Raw genomic sequence first — 19,248 nt, forward strand, 5'->3', positions numbered from 1 at the left:
TATAACTAAGCTATTTAACTCTCCAAAAGGTCATTTTTATAATGGAAATTGTATTGATTTTATATAAATTTATGTCAAATAAGCACAACATAAAAATCACTTAAGTAAAGGATGCAAAAACAAAACATGCAGCCAACACATTTCAAATGTTACTATTGGCTGAGAGGAAGAGCTATGCAGTCTGGCCGGAGAATGCATCGTTATCATATGTTCCATTATAAGAATCAATTTTGAACGCCTTTGTGATATTTTTCTAAAGCACATTTCTGGAGACCACGACCGTAAAACAATTTACACTTTCCAGTTTATTGGGCTTTTCTATTAGTGAAATCTATTACAAATGGGTAGTAAACGTGATCTTATTGCATTTGCGGTAATACTGATAACTGGAATTGGGTGGGTTTTTACATTATTATGGTGAAATGTGTTTCCCCTTCACTGAAATCTTGAATCATATAAAAAACAAATTTTCAAAATCTTCTCTTCATTCCTATTTACAATAATGAAGGGAAAGCAATGAACAGAAAGTGCCTGGCAACCCAAAGATCGCGGGTTCAATTCCCGCCTCTGGCTTGGATCAAAGTACTGCAAAAACCTTGGGAGATGCATTATGGCCACAAAAGCCTATGCGCCAACAACTACAAAAAAAAAACGGAAAGTGCAAGTGATGGCAGTGCTAGGAAATGAAACAAAATTGATTTAGAAATGATGATTAAGAAGTAACAAGCAGGACAAAGTTTGTCATCTATTGTACAGGAATTAGGTTTCGCTGCTTCAACAGTGAATACTATTTTAAAGGACAGTACACGTATAAAAGAACATGTTAAAGGGTCAACACATTTAAGGTCAGTGATCACAAAACAGCGTTCAGGTCCTATATCGACGATGGAAAAGCTATTAATAATATGGATGGAAAATGAGATTCAGAAACAAGTATCCCTGAGTTTAATGGCATTCATGCAAAAGCAAGAAATATAAAGATATTAAGGATAAGTACAGTGAACCCCCAAGACAAGTTTGTGGCAAGCAACGAGTGGTTTAATAGGTTGGAGAATCGCACTGATTTCCACAACATTAAAGTAAAATTTGTAATTGCTCACTTGAAATTTTTCCTGTGCATGAGATAAAAAAAAAATTGAATAAATAATTCTATTTACACATTCATCAAACATTTCTTTTTGCTTCAATCAAATTCAGTGCGCATAGTTGAGAGTGCTGCATTAGCCTTTAAGGATATTCTGACTTACTTAAAGTTCAGTGGAATGCAACCCTTATATAAGTTTGGGAGTGGCTGTAGATGAACCAGTTCTATCATTTAGTAATACCCCACTACTTTACAGCAGTGCTGGGACCAAATATCCAGTTTTTACTAATTTCAAGGTCAGTATATGTCTCAATAGGACTGATCAAAGCAGTAGAAGCAAACAGCTATCAAAATTACCTAATTCTGTCGTTCAAGTGTCTGCAACTGAAAAAAGCACATTGGTAATGCAACATGCCATCACAGTTGTGAAGTGATTCCACAACAGACTACGCCTATATTATATAGTTAATTACTTAAAACCCATATATAATTATGCCTTGTGCATTTCATCTTTAAATACATCATCTGTACACCATTTGGCAACTCTGATGGCATTATGCCTGCCCATCCACCGATGATAGACTTTGAAATGGTGCCGTCTGGGTGGTGGTATCCACTGAGAATAAATAACAGTAGTCTTCTTTACGAGAGAAGCATTACTTATTCAAAGTAGTCCAATACCCGGTATCTCGTGAAGGAAGCCACAATATGCAATTAAAACAATGCCTTAAATTTATGGGTAAACTATGGTGTATCTACACCGATATTTTATAGTTAATTACTTAAAACCCATATATATAATTATGCCTTGTGCAGTTCATCTTTAAATACAAACATATGTCATATGCAAATGGTCATGGAGAATACTGTGCATGCTTCCTAATATTCTCAATATCTCAGATTGTACTATAACAGTCAGCCAGTTACTGTTATAGTACAATCTGCCCTCACAATTACAGAAGCAGTGTTTATGACTTCTGTGGTTGGAGCTCCAGGACTGCCGATTTTTATGATTGAATCACGTCCATCTTTAAACATTCTAAAGCACCTGTGATATATGGAAGCGTAGATTCACCATTAAGCCACTAACATTTCATATGCTTCAGCTGATGTTTTCTTGAGATGGAAACAAAATTTGAGAACAGCATACTGTTCCTCATGTATCACGTCCATTGTTACATAGCCAAAACTGAACAGGCATAAACTTGACCAACCACCAAGAACACACTGTGCTCACAAGTCAACTGTGTAGTTGCTAAGTGATACCATTGGTTTGGCCTTAAATTCCACACAGCTCAGCTAGAACTAACAAATAGAATGGTGGTTCATGGAAAATTATGATCAGTCTTCACTGAACAGCCTTCATAACTTTATGCTAACACTGCACACTGCTTGTGATAAATATAATTAGTACCTATGTGTATAACAATATCACCATTTCTTTGTTTAAAAGATAATTTTTCTATGATATCATTAACTTTAGACCTTGGTATATATACTCTGGTCTTATTCCATAGTGCATATGACTCACCCAGAATTACGACTTCTTTTAAAACCAGAGCATTCTGCCTTTGATGCATAAGACAGGGCTCCAGCACTCAGTTGATCATCTGAATGCCTAATGTCCCCTGATTTATTCCAAGAACTCCCTTCTTCGGGCAGTCAGTTTTGTCAAACAAAACACTGTATTATGCTTAATTTCTTTTTTACTCTCTCTCTCTCTGTTTGGAGGAAGATTAAAGAAAAAACTCCTATCTATAACAGGATTACAAAACAGTAATTCTGTTAACTTTTTTTTTTTTTTTTTTTTTTTAAGTTACCCAGAATGATTCTGAAACAGTGCTTACCTATATTCAGGCTTGATTTAGTTTAGGCATTGCCTAGGTGCAATTAATTTCACTTTAAAGTTCAGATAAACTTAATTACACAAAAATTATGTACTTCAGTTATCTGGTTAATATCTTTCACCCAACTTAATTCACTTTATCTTTAAATAAATCCCACATTAATACAATGCCATCTAGTAGTCACTGCTGATCATCAGATTGAGTATTGCTTTCTCTTGTTGCCTCAATATATAAAAGTCTTCAAAAACAAATGTTCTCTTATAGAGTGAACAAGCAATCCACAAATTCTAGTTGACATCCAGAGGTTAAAATTCCCCATGAGAAGACATTCCAATTTATTGGCCTACTCTATCTCTAGTTGGTTACATATTTATACTCTGTGTTTATTACACCAAACTAACTCAGCATTACACTGGCAACTCTTATCAACTGGAGGTGATTTAATCAAGAGCATAACTCTCCTCCCTTTCTGCATGTCCCCTGTTTCAGAGTGGCACCATGCTTCTTATACTCCTATCTATATTTGATTACTTACCAATACTATACTCCCAGCATTATATAAGCATGTATGTATGTGCCTATTTATGCTTTTAGACTCCAGCAACCCATATAATTGCTTTTTCCCTGCCAGACTACGAATCACTTCAAGAATCAGTTTAGTACCTGCTTTGCTAATAAACTACTAGCATCCCCAAACTGGCAGTTTTCCAATGCATCTAACATTGCCTTGATAGCACAGGAAATATTCTTGTACACCATCCCTGTAAAAAATGTCCCTCCATTTAACGTGTAGGACATGTTGAGAGAAGTTCTACCCCATTCTACAATCTCTCAAGAGCCAGGCTGATTGACAAGCCTCTTATCTCACATATTCCCACCTGTTATGTCTGGGAAAAAATTTCAGAAACTATAGTGGCTTTTCCTTAACATTATCTCATATCTGTGAAGTAAATCTTCAGATCAGGAATGAAAGGAAAGAACATACAATTTGTTGAAAACCAAGCCTTTGCACTTCCCATGCCAGCAACATGGTATGTAACATATTTGCAATAAAATCTGAATTGTGATAGTATCATCAGCTTGAATTAGGTACATAGTAATATATTCTAGAAATAACGATTCATATAAAAATACTGAAAATAAAACCATTTAGTCAAGACTTCTCAGCTTCTTTTTGAAGAAAACCGTACTTCAAAATTAAGCACCTGAGAGAGAAAGAGATGGAGACTTAAATCTGGCTGCATCAAGCTTGTCTGTGTTCTCTGACTTTATGACAATGCAGTGGATAGTCTTGTTTCAAACAGCTGCCAACTTTGAGAAGCAGAAAATTCATTATTTTTGTAAAACACATACTAGAATTATAAAAATAAGAACATGTGGATGAAAGTGATTGTTTCTCTATATTCCAGTGCTTCAGAATATAGAGAAACAAGGAAGTGATTGCTACTAATGACTGTACAAAAATTTTATTTACATTTCATACATTCCAATATACCTCTAGTATCCAGGAACTACAGTCAGCAGCCAATCTAACTCTATTTCCTGAGCTCAACAGGTTGATAAAATCACAGTAAAGAAATATGCCCTCCACATTCATTGATTCTTCTTATGAACTTTACTTATTTCACATTCAATACTTGTGAACTCCACAGTGCAGCAGCGTGGAAACCACCCTCGTAATCGCACTCTGCCTGTAAAACACCACAAGAAATACATATACAATATAAAAGATTTGTGTCTCACATATCTTAGAATATATATTAAATTTAAATACATTTTAAAGAATTATATGCACTTTTATACCATATGTAAGTGTTTAACCTGTATTCCAAGCAAATTCCTGCACCAATGCTCAAACCGAAGAATAATAAATTTTTCAGCTGTGAGCTTTGTTTTGTGACAGTGCTAATCTTAATTCAACCAAACCTTCATATACTTTACAAAACTCATTTCATTCCAAAATGTGAAAAAAGTTAACTGGAAACTTATCTCCCCCCCCCCCCCAAGGAATGTACACTTTGGTGTGATGAATTGCCATTCCACTGAAAAACCATATGAAACACTGGGGAGAAGGGAGAGCTCTAATGAGCTTTGTACCCTTTTGCTGATTCAACAGACTGAAATATTAATTTAACTGATATGAGGAATGGCAGGAAATCAGCTGTTATATCATTTTATGGTTCAAATCCTTAAATAAAGAGATTTATTTAAAATTCTAAAAAATAACCAGTTATTTGAACCAGTAATCCTTAATTTTTTACAGACTGTGTTACTGAGTTGAAGTCTTCAATTCCAAATATAGATGACATACCTCCAACAGAAAATGTCTGAAAAATTATGCTATAAACAATATTATTTTATATCTAAGTCTTTATATTCAACGTCTGTAACCTACCATAAGGTGACAGGACTACAAAAATACTAGTATCTTTCAACACTTAATTCTATGCCTGAAATTGACGTAAGGTATAGAATGGAAACTGTATTCTGGAATTGAGATTCTTGCAACTAGTTTTTCACTTTAGCATCAGTACAGGCATATGATGCAAGAAAGCAAGCTTATATAGCATCAGCCAAAAAAAAAAAAAAAAAAAAAACCCTTCCCATTTCACAGATTCATTCACTCCAAAGGTTTGTCTAGTTTTACCTTGAACTTATTTAAGTTGTTAACCTCCACTACAACAGATGGAAGTTTGTTCCAACTAACAACCACCAGCTGGCTAAAGGCAAATTTTCACACATCTACAATTTGAATTTATGTCCCCTCAGGTGAGTAATCAGAGCAAGAGTCCCATCAGCACTGAGCTTGCTCAAACTATTCAAGGCCTTATACACCTCAATTACATTACCTTGCAGATGCTGCAATTTGCAGAACTTAAGCCTTTCTTAGTAATAGCAACCCTTTGTTCCACTCACCAATCTCATCCCTCTTTTCTGTACTCCAGGTGTGGCCTGACCATTGCCTTATACAAAAGGACAATCACCCCCTTATTCCTGCTAGCAAAATTCCTGTATATCATTGACAAGACACCATGAGCAACTCTTGCAGCCTGTCTGCACTGCTCAGAAAACTTCATATCTGACTGCACAATTACCCCCTGGTCCTTTTCATTCTCTACTACCCTGAGTGCAGTGCTACCCAGTTGGTACATTACTCTGGGTTTACTACTACCCATATGCGGTACTTTACATTGGTTACAGAGGGGGCTGAGAGGTGGCAACTTCAGTTTCCACCTCTCAACTCAACGTTTCCAGATACTGCTACAGTAGTGCACTGTCATTAACAACCCTGCCAACCTTCGTATCATCTGCAAACTTAGACATTAACCCTGATATCAATCTCATTGATAAATACAGAAAACAATAATAGGCCCAAAACCGAACCCTGGGGACTCCACTAATAACAGCCTCCATTGATTACCACTCTCTTCTCCTACTCAACAATCCTTTTATCCATTGTAGCAACTTGCCCTTAATGCCATACTGCTGCAATTTGTACAGTAGTCTTTCATGTGCAACAATAGCAAAAACCACTTCTTGAATAACCTTACTTTCTAATGTTAGACTTTACATAAATAATGTAGTTCACTTCATAAACTGCTATCCACAGAAATATACTTAATGGAAATAGTATTAGTAGTGGTAAATGATGCAAGAAAGCAAGTTTATACAGCATCAGCCAAAAAAAAAAAAAAAAAAAATTCTCACTTCACCAATCCTCCAATAGTTTGTCCAGTTCTTCCATGAATTTATGCACATTATCCACTTCCACAACAATGGACAGAAGCTTGTTCCAGCAATTAACTATTTGTTGGCTGTAGGCAAACTTCAGTATGTATATCTATTCTGCAACCATTCTTCCTCAATTTGAATTTATGTCTCCTCGTGCATAATCTGAGCAAGAAGAAGAAGAATCCCATCAGCACTCATTTGCTCGAGCCATTCAAAGCTTTAAACACCTCAGTCAGATTACTTCACAAGTGCCTAGTCTCCAGACACTGCAATTTGCAGAACTGAAGCCTTTCTTAGTAAGAGCACCCCTTTGTTCTCCCTCACCAGTCTCATTGCCCTTCTCTTTATCGATTCCAGCAGCTCTGCATCCTTCCTAAAATGAAGCCTCCAGACCTGTATGCAGTAGTGGCCTTATACAATGGGACAATCACCTGCTAATCTCTGCTAGCAGCCTATCTGCACAATTACCCCAAGACCAACAATGGGACCAGCCCCAAATCCCTCTGCAACTCCACTGATAACATTAATCCAAGAAGAGCAGTGTGATTGATACCACTCTCTGTCTTCTCCCACTCAAGCATCCCTTTATCCATAGTAGTAACTTACCCTTAATGTCATACTGGTCCAATTTGTACAGCAATATAAAGCTTTCCTGATATCCAAGTGTGTGTGTGTGTATATATATATATATATATATATACAGGGTGTTTCAGGAGGAATAGTATCGATTACTCTGAGTAAAAAAGTTCATATAAACGTGTCCAATTCTCAATGGAGATGGAGATGCAGCTGTTTGAAACTGGCAAGCACAGCTCCCTGAATCAGATGTGACCAAGAAGCAATTATAACCCGATGCTGTTTAGTGTTAGAAGTGTTATTAAGAATGCCGCACATCTTCTCATGTTGAATATGCCGATTTGGTGTTTGTCTATGATTTTTGTGGTGGAAGTACTGCTGCTGCTTGTAGAGAATACCATCAACGGTTTCCTAACTGCAGAATACCGGATTCAAGAGTGTTTTTGGTGTTTACACCAAACTGCGTGAGACCTGTACAGTATCCATGCACTCATATTTCAGTCAGTAGAACATAGTCCTATTAGCACATGAAGAACGAAGAATTCCTACATGAGCACGGTTTGTATCCATTTCACATACAGCAGGTGCAACACCTTCACAACCAAGAGACGACGCCCAGCGATTAGAATTTCGTCGGTGGGTAAATGCTAATCGCCAATTAAGCTACTTTCAACCGTGACGGTATCAACAACACCCGTAACTCTCATAGGTGCCCAGACAAAAATCCACATGCCACTATAAAAAATTTTCAGCATCAATTACGTGGTAAACATGGTGCGGTATCATCGACAATCAGTTAATTGGACCTGTTGTGTTACAAAATCGTCTTACAGGGCCATTTACCTAGAATTTCTGCAACTTCCACTACTATTGGAGGATGCTCCCTTGGCTATGAGGAGTGGTATGTACTTTCAGCATGACTAAGCTCCTGCACATCATACTAATCTGGTGACAATACTAAATCAAACTTTCCCTGAATGATGGATTGGCCACGGTGGTCCTGTTCATTGACCACCAAGGTCTCCAGACTTCACTTCATTAGATTTTTGTTTGTGGGATGGATGAAAAGCACAGTATACAAAGAAAAGGTGAATACAAGAGACGAATTGCTCACTCACATTTTGGATACTGCTGCCCTCATAAAGGAATGCCAAGATGACCTCAGAAGAACATGTCATATTACCACAAGAGTTGCAAAATCATTGAGGTTGACGGTAGGATTTTCAAACGTTAAAGAATTTGTCAAGTATTTGTGTTTTGTTTTATTCAAAAAGTCAATAAATACAAACAATAAGCCATTTATTGTTCTTTAATACCTCTCATAATGGCTTTATGCACACCAGTTTCAAACAACTGTATCTCCATATCCATTGAGAACTGGACACATGTTTATATGAACTTTTTTACTCAGAATAATCGATACTATAACCTCCCAAAATAATTACTATTCCTCCTGAATCACCCGGTATATATACATAAGATTATTTCTTGCATATAGTTCCTATGTAACTGCATTATCTATGATTGCATAGATAATGGAATATTGGATTTGATGATTGCATCATCATATCCAATCAAATTGGTTATACAAAATCTCTCCTTAATGAACCCATGCTCTGACTGAAGTATAACTGCACTCCTGTCTAGATGGTCTTGCATCACTTCTTTTAACTAGCAACTCCATTATTTTCCCTAAAACAGAAGTTAAGCTAACAACTCTCTTTTATAAATTGGGGATACATTTTCACATCTCCAGTCCACAGGACAACACACAAAGATGCTCTTATAATTATGGCTGTTTGCTTACCTCCTTTGCTGCCTCCCTTAATATAACTGGATAGATCCCATCCACCCCCAGGTGCCTTTTTTATGTTTAACTTAATTTCTTTTCCACTTTCCTCACAGTTATTACAAAATCATTATCTCCCTGTTAGGACTTGATAAATTTCTTGCATCCACTTCCCTAAAGAATTCCTCATATGAATGTAAAGCAAAATACTTAGTTTGTCAAGAACCTCAGCAGGTTCATCAACAGTTAAACCATCGATACTGTTGAAACCTTTTTTGCACTGACATATTTGCACAGAAAATATTTGCCTTTGTGGGTTTTTCTTTCTGAAAATAATAGAGTACAATTCTCTGCCTGATTTCTGAGGTTACAGAATGAGATACTATTTTCCTGTTTTAAGGTGTATTTTAAATGTACATGAACACTATTAAACATACTTAAAAGGTTGATGGTCTTAAAATTTTAAATTGACAAAACATCTGCAAAACAAATAGTTTCAGACTTGCAGGAAATGGATTTAAAACTGCTGAAATTTTAAAATTTTCCTATCCTGGACAAACAGTAGAAGGAGAGAAATTACAGGGTTATGGAATAGCTTTAAAGCAGTATGCACTGCTTTAATATTACTGAAGCCTACACAGCAGATATACTTCAACTCAAATAGTACTTTAACCCTTTCTGTGGTACAGAAATGGGTTGCCTCCTTAAAAATGAGTATGTCCCATTTTGAAGGAGGCAACAAAAGTGTACATTGAACCATTAAGGTTAAATATAAGGGAATCACTTGAATCAAGGAGATTCCTTTGGACTGGAAAAGTGCCAACATACATAAAGGTAATAATAATACTAAGAGTGAAGTAGGATCAAACTAACTGACTTGAACCACAAATCAGTCAGTCTTATCTCAGTGGTAAGTAAAATCATGAAGGCAGTGATTAAGAATGCAACAGACTGATTTCTACACTGCCAGTCATTTTATTAGGATCCAGAGCTATTAGTATGATGGAGTACCATTCTGACGATGTAGCATGGAGTCAACAAGGTGCTTAAAAAAGTGGCAAAAATAATACTAGACTAGTCGTGTAACTAAACTACCCTAAATTCCTGGGGTGATGGGAGGATTGTACCAATGAATATGCCTTTTCTAGTTCATTCCACAGATTCATTGGCAAAACTATAAATTCTGAATTCTCCCTCCCCCCATGTTCAAAAACAACCATACTTTGTCAACCATCACTCTTCCCCTTTATCTCTTTTTTTTTTTGTTAGTTGTTGGCACATCGGCTTCTGTGGCCATAATGCACCTCCCAAAGTTTTTGCATTTACTCGGATCCAAACCCGAGGCAGGATTCAAACCCACAACCTTTGGGTTGCCAGGCAGGCATTTTACCCAGTAGGCAGAGGCCCTGCTGTGGGTCATCACAGAACAAATGAATACATGGGTTGTGTTAGGGTGACTAAGAACACGTGAATATATACTTGCATGGTACACTAATGATAGAATCACTGTAGAATCACGGTTGGTCACTCGCACACTAGCAAGACTTTTGTAAATTTATTGGATGACTGTTTTCTACAGCAACATGTTTGAGAGGCAACCAGAGGAGGTAATACTCTTGATCTGATCATCAGCAGTGATTATTCATGAATTAAGAATTTGCAGATAAAGGAACCACTGGGTGACAGTCATCACAATGTACTGATGAGGGATTTACTTATAAAGATATAACTACCATCAAGGCTAAAGGGAAGGGCTTTTGCTTTCGTAAGGGTGACTACAGGGGTCTCAGACCCCTGTAGTCGCACCTCCGTAGCCAGGTGGGAAGGAGCAGCAGTGCATAGCACACGCTTCTTGATTAGACCGGGGTTCGAGCCCGTGACCACCAAATACGGAGGATCCTGTTCTAAGGTCAGGGAATGACCACGTATATCCCGGAGCAATATGGCCTTAGTTGCTAATGCCCCTAAAAATCAAATAATAACAACAAACCCTGTAGTCACCTTTACGAAGTTTTTTAAATTCTATACAGTGGGATCAACTGATGATTGTACCAACATTGAATCCTAAATGGTACACCTTCAGGGACTTAATCTTGAAGGCTACTACGCTTTTCATACCAACTAAGAAATCCTGTTCTATGTTTAGGCCTAAATGGATGTCAGATGAATTACTGAGGCTTGTGGCAGAGAAGAAAAATATATTAGCATTTAGCATTAGCAAAGGCACATGATGCAAGAAAGCAAGCTTATATAGCATCAGCCAAAAAAAAAAAAAAAAAAAAAACCAAACAAAACCCTTATTTCACCCATCCACTCACTCCAAATGTTTGTCAAGTTCTGCCTTGAATCTATTTAAGCTATCAACTTCTACGACAGATGGAAGTTTGTTCCACCAATCAACCACCTGCTAGCTAAAGGCAAACTTTCGCCCATCTATCCTACAATCATATTTCCTCAATTTGAATTTATGCCCTCTCAAGTGATTATTCTGAGCAAGAGCAAGAATCCCATCCACATTGAGCATGCTCAAGGCTTTATACACCTTAATCAGACCAATCTGATTCATCCCCTTCCTTCTAGAGTTTACATAAGTAAAGAACTCTTTGCTGTTTTACTTTCATCCTTTGCCAAAGATTTCTCGTAATCTGCCTTCGCCTGCCTAACCTCCTTTGTAACTTGGTTACAGACCAGCTTATATCTATCATAGGCTTCTGTGTCACATGTTAATTTATATGTATCCCATGCATTTTTCTTCTCTGTTACATGTTGAATTAGTTCATCTGACATCCATTTAGGCCTAAATCTTGAACAATATTTCTTTGTTGGTATGAAAAGCCTAGTACAAGATTAATTCTTTGAATGCTTCCCATTTTGAATTTGCTGTTGGTAACATCATCAGTTGGTTCCACTGTATAGAATTTAAATACTGTCTCAGACCATCATAGTCGCCTTTACGAAAGCAAAAACCCTTCCCCTTTATCCTTGATGGTAGTTACCTCTTTGAGTAAATCCCATTTCAGCACACTGTGATCACTGCCACCTAGTGGTTCCTTTATCTGCAGATTCTTGATGCATGAAGAATCGCTACTGATAATCAGATCAAGAGTATTACTCCCTCTAGTTGCCTCCCGAACATGCTGCTGTAGAAAACAATCATCCAATAAATCCACAAAAGCCTTGCTAGTGTGTGAGTGACCAACCCATAAATTCCAGTCAATATCCGGGAAATTAAAATCCCCCATTATAAGACAGTCTAATTTACTGGCCCACTTTATTTCTCTTCACAATTGCTCATTATACTCATCAGGCCTATAACACACAGCTACTCTCATTTTTTCTTTCCCAGTGCTTATGTCACACCAAACAGACTCAACATTGCATTGTCCACCCATATCAATGTTTCTTAACTAACAGCATAACCCCTCCTCCCTTCCTGTCCTGTCTATCCTTTCTGTACACATTGTACTCCCCAAATTCCAGTTCTGCACTGCTTATGTCTGTGTGACGCCATGTCTCTGATATCCCAACAATATCTGCCTTTGATGTCTTGACTCAAGCTCATCGAATTTATTAACTATACTCCTGGCATTGGTGTACATGCAAGTATATATTTACTTGTTCCACTATGACTCCCAGCAGTCCTGGAAATTCCCATTTCCTTGCTTTCCACACTGCTGCTCAATTGCATTTCAATAGAAGTAGTGCAAGAATCACTTTTACCTCTGCCAGCAGCTACTGTTAATCTATTAGTCCATGTATCCCCCCCAAGCTAGCAGTTTTCCGACCCACCTAACTGTGACTCGATAGCATCAGCAAATATTCTTGCACCGTTTCTATTTAAGTGTATCCCATCCCTGTAGAAGCAGTCTCTCCTGTTAACAAGCACAGACCGGGCTGAGAAAAATTCTACCCCTTGAGCCTTGCACAGTCTCTCCAGTGCAGAATTGATCGACAAGGTTCTCATCATATACTCCCGCCTATCATGTCTGGGCAGAATTGCAGACACTTTCAAATTCAACCCTAACTCACAGCTTTTTTTCCTCATTGGCTTATACTTGTTAAGTAATTCTGCCAGTCTCTTACTCTTAATATTTAGTGCGTGTCCAACAATATCACACTTTGTGCCCTTAAAGGATGATATCTATCCTACAATGTCATCAACCTTTGCCCCTGGCAGACATACCTTTTCCTGTTCCATCTATCCTTTATGCACAATATGTTCCCCCGTTTCCTTTACAACAGTCACCTACAACAACTAGTTCCTTTGGGACCAGCGCATTCTTCCTTGAGGATTGCCGCTGTGTTGTACAATGTTCATGTGCAAGCTCTGGCATTGATGTGGGCAGCTGAGGGCTTGATGGGGCCCTTCAATTTAAATCCTTTGAGGGCATCCACCCTGGCCTTCAAGCTCTCATATAAGCCCATAACAATGCCGAGTTGGCGCCTAATTTTCTCACACTCCTTATATCGTGCACACACACACAAAGACATTCCCCTTGGCAATATCATGTCCTGTTACCAATTGATCCACAAACATCAAACAAGCAGTGCATTTCAATAGACTGTGATTCAGAGGACAACCACCTCCCCTTAGTTCTCCTCTGAACCACAGCACTTCCATTTGAGCCTTTTGCTTTGCTGTTCTGGTCTGAGTCATGATTTCTATTCAAGTTCAATAAAAGTCCAATACAAAATAAAACCCTAAACCTATATCCCAATGCAGTTATAACACTATATATATGTATTTTGGTATTGAATATTATCTCCAAGTTACGTTATATGACTTTCTTATTCCCTGTCAACTTATATGTATTCATTTATGATGTTACGTTTGTAATAACTAGGTCGCTATATTTATTTAGTTAAAAAAGTACAATTCAATTGACAATGAAATTTAATAAGATTAATAAATTTTACTGATTAATTGATACTACTACTATACTTGCTATCTAGTTTTCTGTTAAACCTAATGCTATCTAGTTTTCTGTTACACCTTACGCTAGCACACGTATCATATAACAATGGCAGCAATTTACAAACAGTTAATCTACGGACACGAGGTATTATTTACTTTCCAATTCGCACTATCTAAATTCAAATAAACCAAGGAGCTTGACTAGGTCTATAAGCTACTTATAGAAAATAATTTAATCTAACAATTAAGTCAATAAAGCGGCTAAATATAATTAAAAGCTTTTTGTTTGCAGGAGCTGCAAAACCTGTCCACATGTGGATTTAATACCCTTACCTATATTAAGTAATAACCTACAAAATCTCTATCTAAATTCAATTTAAACTAAAGTATTGTTACTAGGAATATAAAGCAACTCTAGAAAATAAATTAATATGCCAATTTAAGTCAATAAAAAAGCAAAAACGTCTCTATTTGCTGGAGCCGTAAAAACTTCACCTGATCACATGTACTCTCGCACCCACTCTCATGTATGGGATGCATATAAATTATCAGGCAACACAGAAGCCTATGGCAGATATAAGGAAGTCTGTAATCAAGTCACTAAGGAGGTTAGGCAGGCAAAGTCAAATTAAGAGAAATCTTTGGCAAAGGATGCAAAGAAAAACAGTAAAAAGTTCTTTACTTACGTGAACTTTAGAAGGAAAGGAGGAATCAGACTGGACCACTTAACATGGGTTGACTACTGATGATCATGCTCAGGTAGCTGATAAACTGAATGAGTGTTTTGCATCTATATTCACACATGAGTTATTCAAGGAGGGGAATGGAAGTTTATCAAACTCTAACAGGGAGTTAAATGATTTTGTAATAACTGAGAGCAAATTGGAGGAGAAATTGTTGAAGTTAAACATAAGGAAGGCACCTGAGGTGGATGGGTTATATCCAGTTATATTAAATGAGGCAGCAAAGGAAGTAAGCAAACCATTAGCCATAATTATGATAGCTTCCTTGGACTCAGGGGAGGTCTCCATGGACTGTTTTCTCCATGGACCTTTTGAACCCCAGTTCAAAAGGTGACTCAAGTAACTATAGACCTGTTGGTTTAACTTGTGTTCCAGAGAAAATAATGGAGTCACTGGTTAAAGAAGCATTGCAGGATCATCTAGACAAGACTGTAGTAGTAATAGTTAAGAGACAGCATGGGTTTGTTAAAGGGAGGTCTTGTCTAACCAATTTGATTGGATACTATGTGGTCACAAAGGAACTGGATGCAAAAAATAATTTTGATATCATATACTTGGATTTCAGAAAGCTTGATACTGTTGCACATTGAAGACTACTGTACAAATTGGAGCAGTATGGCATTAAGGGTTACTTGTTACAAAGGATAAAAAGTTGGTTGAGTGGGCGACAGAGTGTTAATCAATGGACACTGCTCTTCGTAGACAAGTGTTATTAGTGGAGTTCCTCAGAGTTTATGGCTATACTCATTGTTGTTTTGTGTATTCATCAAAGATACTGATGAAGGTATATCAGTCTTAATGTCCAAGTTTGCAGATGATACAAAGGTTGGCAGGGTTGTTAACAACAGTAAGACAGTATGCTACCTGCGTGTACACCAATGCTAGGAGTTTGGTAAATAAACTTGATGAATTTGAGGTATTGCTCAAAACATCAAAGGCAGATATTGTTGGGATATCAGAGACGTGGTGTCACACAGATATAAGTAATGCGGAACTGGAATTTGGGGAATACAATGTGTATAGAAAGGATAGACAGGACAGGAGGGGAGGAGGGGTTATACTATTAATTAAGAAACACATAAGGTCCAAGGAAGTGAAGCCAGTCGACATCGATGGACAGGGCAGTGTTGAGTAAGTTTGGTGTGACATAAGCATAGGGAAATCAAAATTGAGAGTAGGAGTGTGCTATAGGCCTAATGACTCTGATGAGTATAATAAGATATTGTACAGGGAAATAGAGTGGGCCAGTAAATCAGAGAGTCTTATAATGGGGGATTTTAATTTCCCAGATATTGACTGGAATTTGTGGGTTGGTCACTCGCACACTAGCAAGGCTTTTGTGGATTTATTGGATGATTGTTTTCTACATCAGCATGTTCGTGAGGCAACAAGAGGGAGCAACACTCTTGATCTCATTATCAGTAGTGATTCTTCATGCATTAAGAATCTGCAGATAAATGAACCACTAGGTGGCAGTGATCACAGTGTGTTGAAGTGGGATTTATTCAAGGAGGTAACTACCATCAGAGGTAAAGGGAAGGGTTTTTGTTTTCGTAAAGGCGACTATGATGGCTGAGACAGTATTTAAATTCTATACAGTGGGACCAACTGATGATGTTACCAACAGCGAACTCAAAATGGGAAGCATTCAAGGAACTAATCTTGGAGGCTACCAGGCTTTACATACCAACTAAGAAATATTGTTCAAGGTTTAGGCCTAAATGGTTGTCAGATGAACTAATGAGGCATGTGGCAGAGAAGAAAAATGCATGGGATACATACAAATTAATGGGTGACATGGAAGCCTATGATAGATATACGTTGGTCTGTAACCAAGTCACAAAGGAGATTAGGCAGGCAAAGGCAGACTACGAAAAATCCTTGGCAAAGGATTCAAAGAAAAACAGAAAAGAGTTCTTTACATATTTAAACTCGAGAAGGAAAGGGATGAATCAGATTGGTCCACTGGATATTGATGGTTCAACAGTTGAGGATCCTGCTTAGGTGGCTAACAATCTAAACGAGTATTTTGCATCTACATTCACGCATGAGGAGTTATTCAGGAAGGAGAATGATGTAGGTAAAGTAAACATTGGCAGTGAGCTGGATGATTTTGTAATAACTGAGAGGAAAGTGGAGGAGAGATTGTTGAGGATAAACATAAAAAAGGCACCTGGGGTGGATGGGATCTATCCAGTTATATTAAAGGAGGCAGCAAAGGAAGTAAGCAAACCCCTAGCCATAATTATGAGAGCTTCTTTGGACTCAGGGGAGGTACCCATAGACTGGAGATGTGGAAATGTAACCCCAATTCACAAAGGAGGATCAAAGGCTGACACGAGTAATTATAGACCTGTTAGTTTAACTTCTGTTCCAGGTAAGTTAATGGAGGCACTGGTTAAAGAAGCACTGCAGGATCATCTAGACAAGAATTCAGTTATAGCTCAGACGCAGCATGGTTTTGTTAAGGGCAGGTCTTGCCTGACCAATCTGATTGGATACTATGATGTAGTCACAAAAGAACTGGATGCAGGGAATAACTTTGATATTATATATTTGGATCTTAGAACGGCTTTTGATACTGTTGCACATGGAAGACTGCTGCACAAATTGGAGCAGTGTGGCATTGGAGGCAAATTGCTGCTATGGATAAGGGGATGGTTGAGTGGCAGAAGACAGAGAGTGGTAATCAATGGACACTGCTCAACGTGGACTAATGTTATTAGTGGAGTTCCTCAGGGTTTAGTGTTGGGTCCGTTGTTGTTTTCGGTGTTTATGAATGATATTGATGATGGGATATCAAGTTTAATGTCCAAGTTTGCAGATGATACAAAGGTTGGCAGGGTTGTTAAGGACACTACTGACGCTATGCTGCTGCAACAGGATCTGGAAAGGTTGAACAGATGGGCTGAGAGGTGGCAAATGAAGTTTAACATTGACAAAGTAAAGTACTACATATGGGAAACAGTAACCCCAGAGCAACGTATCAACTCTGCGGTACTACACTGACAGTGGTGGAGAATGAAAAGGACCTGGGGGTAATTGTGCAGGCAGATATGAAGTTCTCTGAGCAGTGCAGACGAGCTGCAAGAGTAGCTCATGGTGTCTTGTCAATGATATACAGGAATTTTTCTAGCAGGGATAAGGAGGTGATTATTCCCTTGTATAAGGCAATGGTTAGGCCACATCTTGAGTACTGTATACAGGTCTGGAGGCCTCATTTCAAGAAGGATGTAGAGCTGCTGTAACGGGTATAGAGAAGGGCAACAAGATTAGTGAATGGAACAAAGGGTTGCTCTTACGAAGAAAGGCTTAAGTTTTGAAAATTACAGAGTCTGGAGACTAGGCACCAGCGAGGTGATCTGATAGAGGTGTAGGCGCCTGACGTAGCCCAGTGGTCAGGAGCGAGAGTGCATAGCACACGTTCCTTGAGTAGACCGGGGTTCAAGCCCGTGACTACTAAATACGATAAATATTTGTATTGACGATTTATTGTAAACTCTACTGACTTGATTGTCGTGCCGGAGTATAAACAGAAAATTTATTTATTTATAAGGCTTTGAATGGTTTGAGCATGCTCAATGCCAATGGAATTCTTCATCTTGCTCAGAATAATCACCTCAGAGGGCATAAATTCAAATTGAGGAAGGACGGATGTCGGATAGATGTGCGGAAATTTGCCTTTGGCCAGCGGGTGGTTGGTTGGTGGAACCGACTTCCATCACTTGTTGTTGAAGTTGATAGCCTAAACAAATTTAAGGCTCAACTGGACAGGTATTTCAAACGAACGGAGGGGTGAAATGGGAGTGGGTTTTTTTTTTTTTTTTGGCTGATGCTGAATAAGCTTGCTTTCTTGCATCATATGCCTCTACTAATGCTAATGCTAATACTTCATCTGGATCTAGATAAGTAGGGCAAATGAGCTGAGAAGTGGAAACTGAAGTTTTACATTGACAAATGCAAAGTACAGTCTGTCCTCGTATAGCACGATAGTTGTGTTCCTAGAAACCCTCGTGCAATGCAAAATCGTGCAATATAAACAACAGGCCCTATGGGAAAAGTGGGGTTAGGTGCCGACCACCCAAGATTGAACACACATTTGGAACCAAAACATTACCAAACACAATAAATAATGGGGTAATTTTAATCGTTATAAAATACTTACGTATTTTATAACGATTAAAATACGTAATAAAAAAATATAATATATTTTTTATTATAATATAATAAATGTTTGTTGTTTGGTTTTAAGGAGCATTAGCAACTAAGGCCACATTGCTCCGGGATATGCAGTGGTCATTTCCTGACCTTTCCGCATCCTCCATATTTGGTGGTGACGGGCTCGAACCCTGGTCTAATCAAGAAGCGTGTGCTACGCACTGCTGCTCCTTCCCACCTGGCTACGGAGGCGCCTATAATATAATAAATATTTTTTATTATTTATTATATTATAATAAAGTATTTTTAGTATTTTTAATACTAAAAAAGTATTTTTTACGAATAAAATACGTATTTTATTCGTAAAAAAATTATATTAAATAAAATAGTCGTAATAAAATACT

General features: G+C 37.8%; 1 protein-coding gene across 3 annotated transcripts in view; it reads right to left on the reverse strand.

Moving 5' to 3' along the window:
* Positions 1–4,459: 4,459 nt before the first annotated feature.
* LOC150089706 (palmitoyltransferase ZDHHC6) overlaps positions 4,460–19,248 on the reverse strand; it is a 181,053-nt gene continuing 166,264 nt past the window's right edge. For all 3 annotated transcript variants that reach the window (XM_090368746.1, XM_090368743.1, XM_090368745.1), the window contains one exon: positions 4,460–4,622. In XM_090368746.1, coding sequence (XP_090224872.1) covers positions 4,525–4,622 — 98 coding nt within the window. In that variant the 3' untranslated portion in view covers positions 4,460–4,524. The remainder of the gene's footprint in view (positions 4,623–19,248) is intronic.

The sequence above is a fragment of the Mastigoproctus giganteus genome, chromosome 2, assembly GCF_048544385.1.
Source record: "Mastigoproctus giganteus isolate SK-2022 chromosome 2, ASM4854438v1, whole genome shotgun sequence".
NCBI lineage: Eukaryota > Metazoa > Arthropoda > Arachnida > Uropygi > Thelyphonidae > Mastigoproctus > Mastigoproctus giganteus.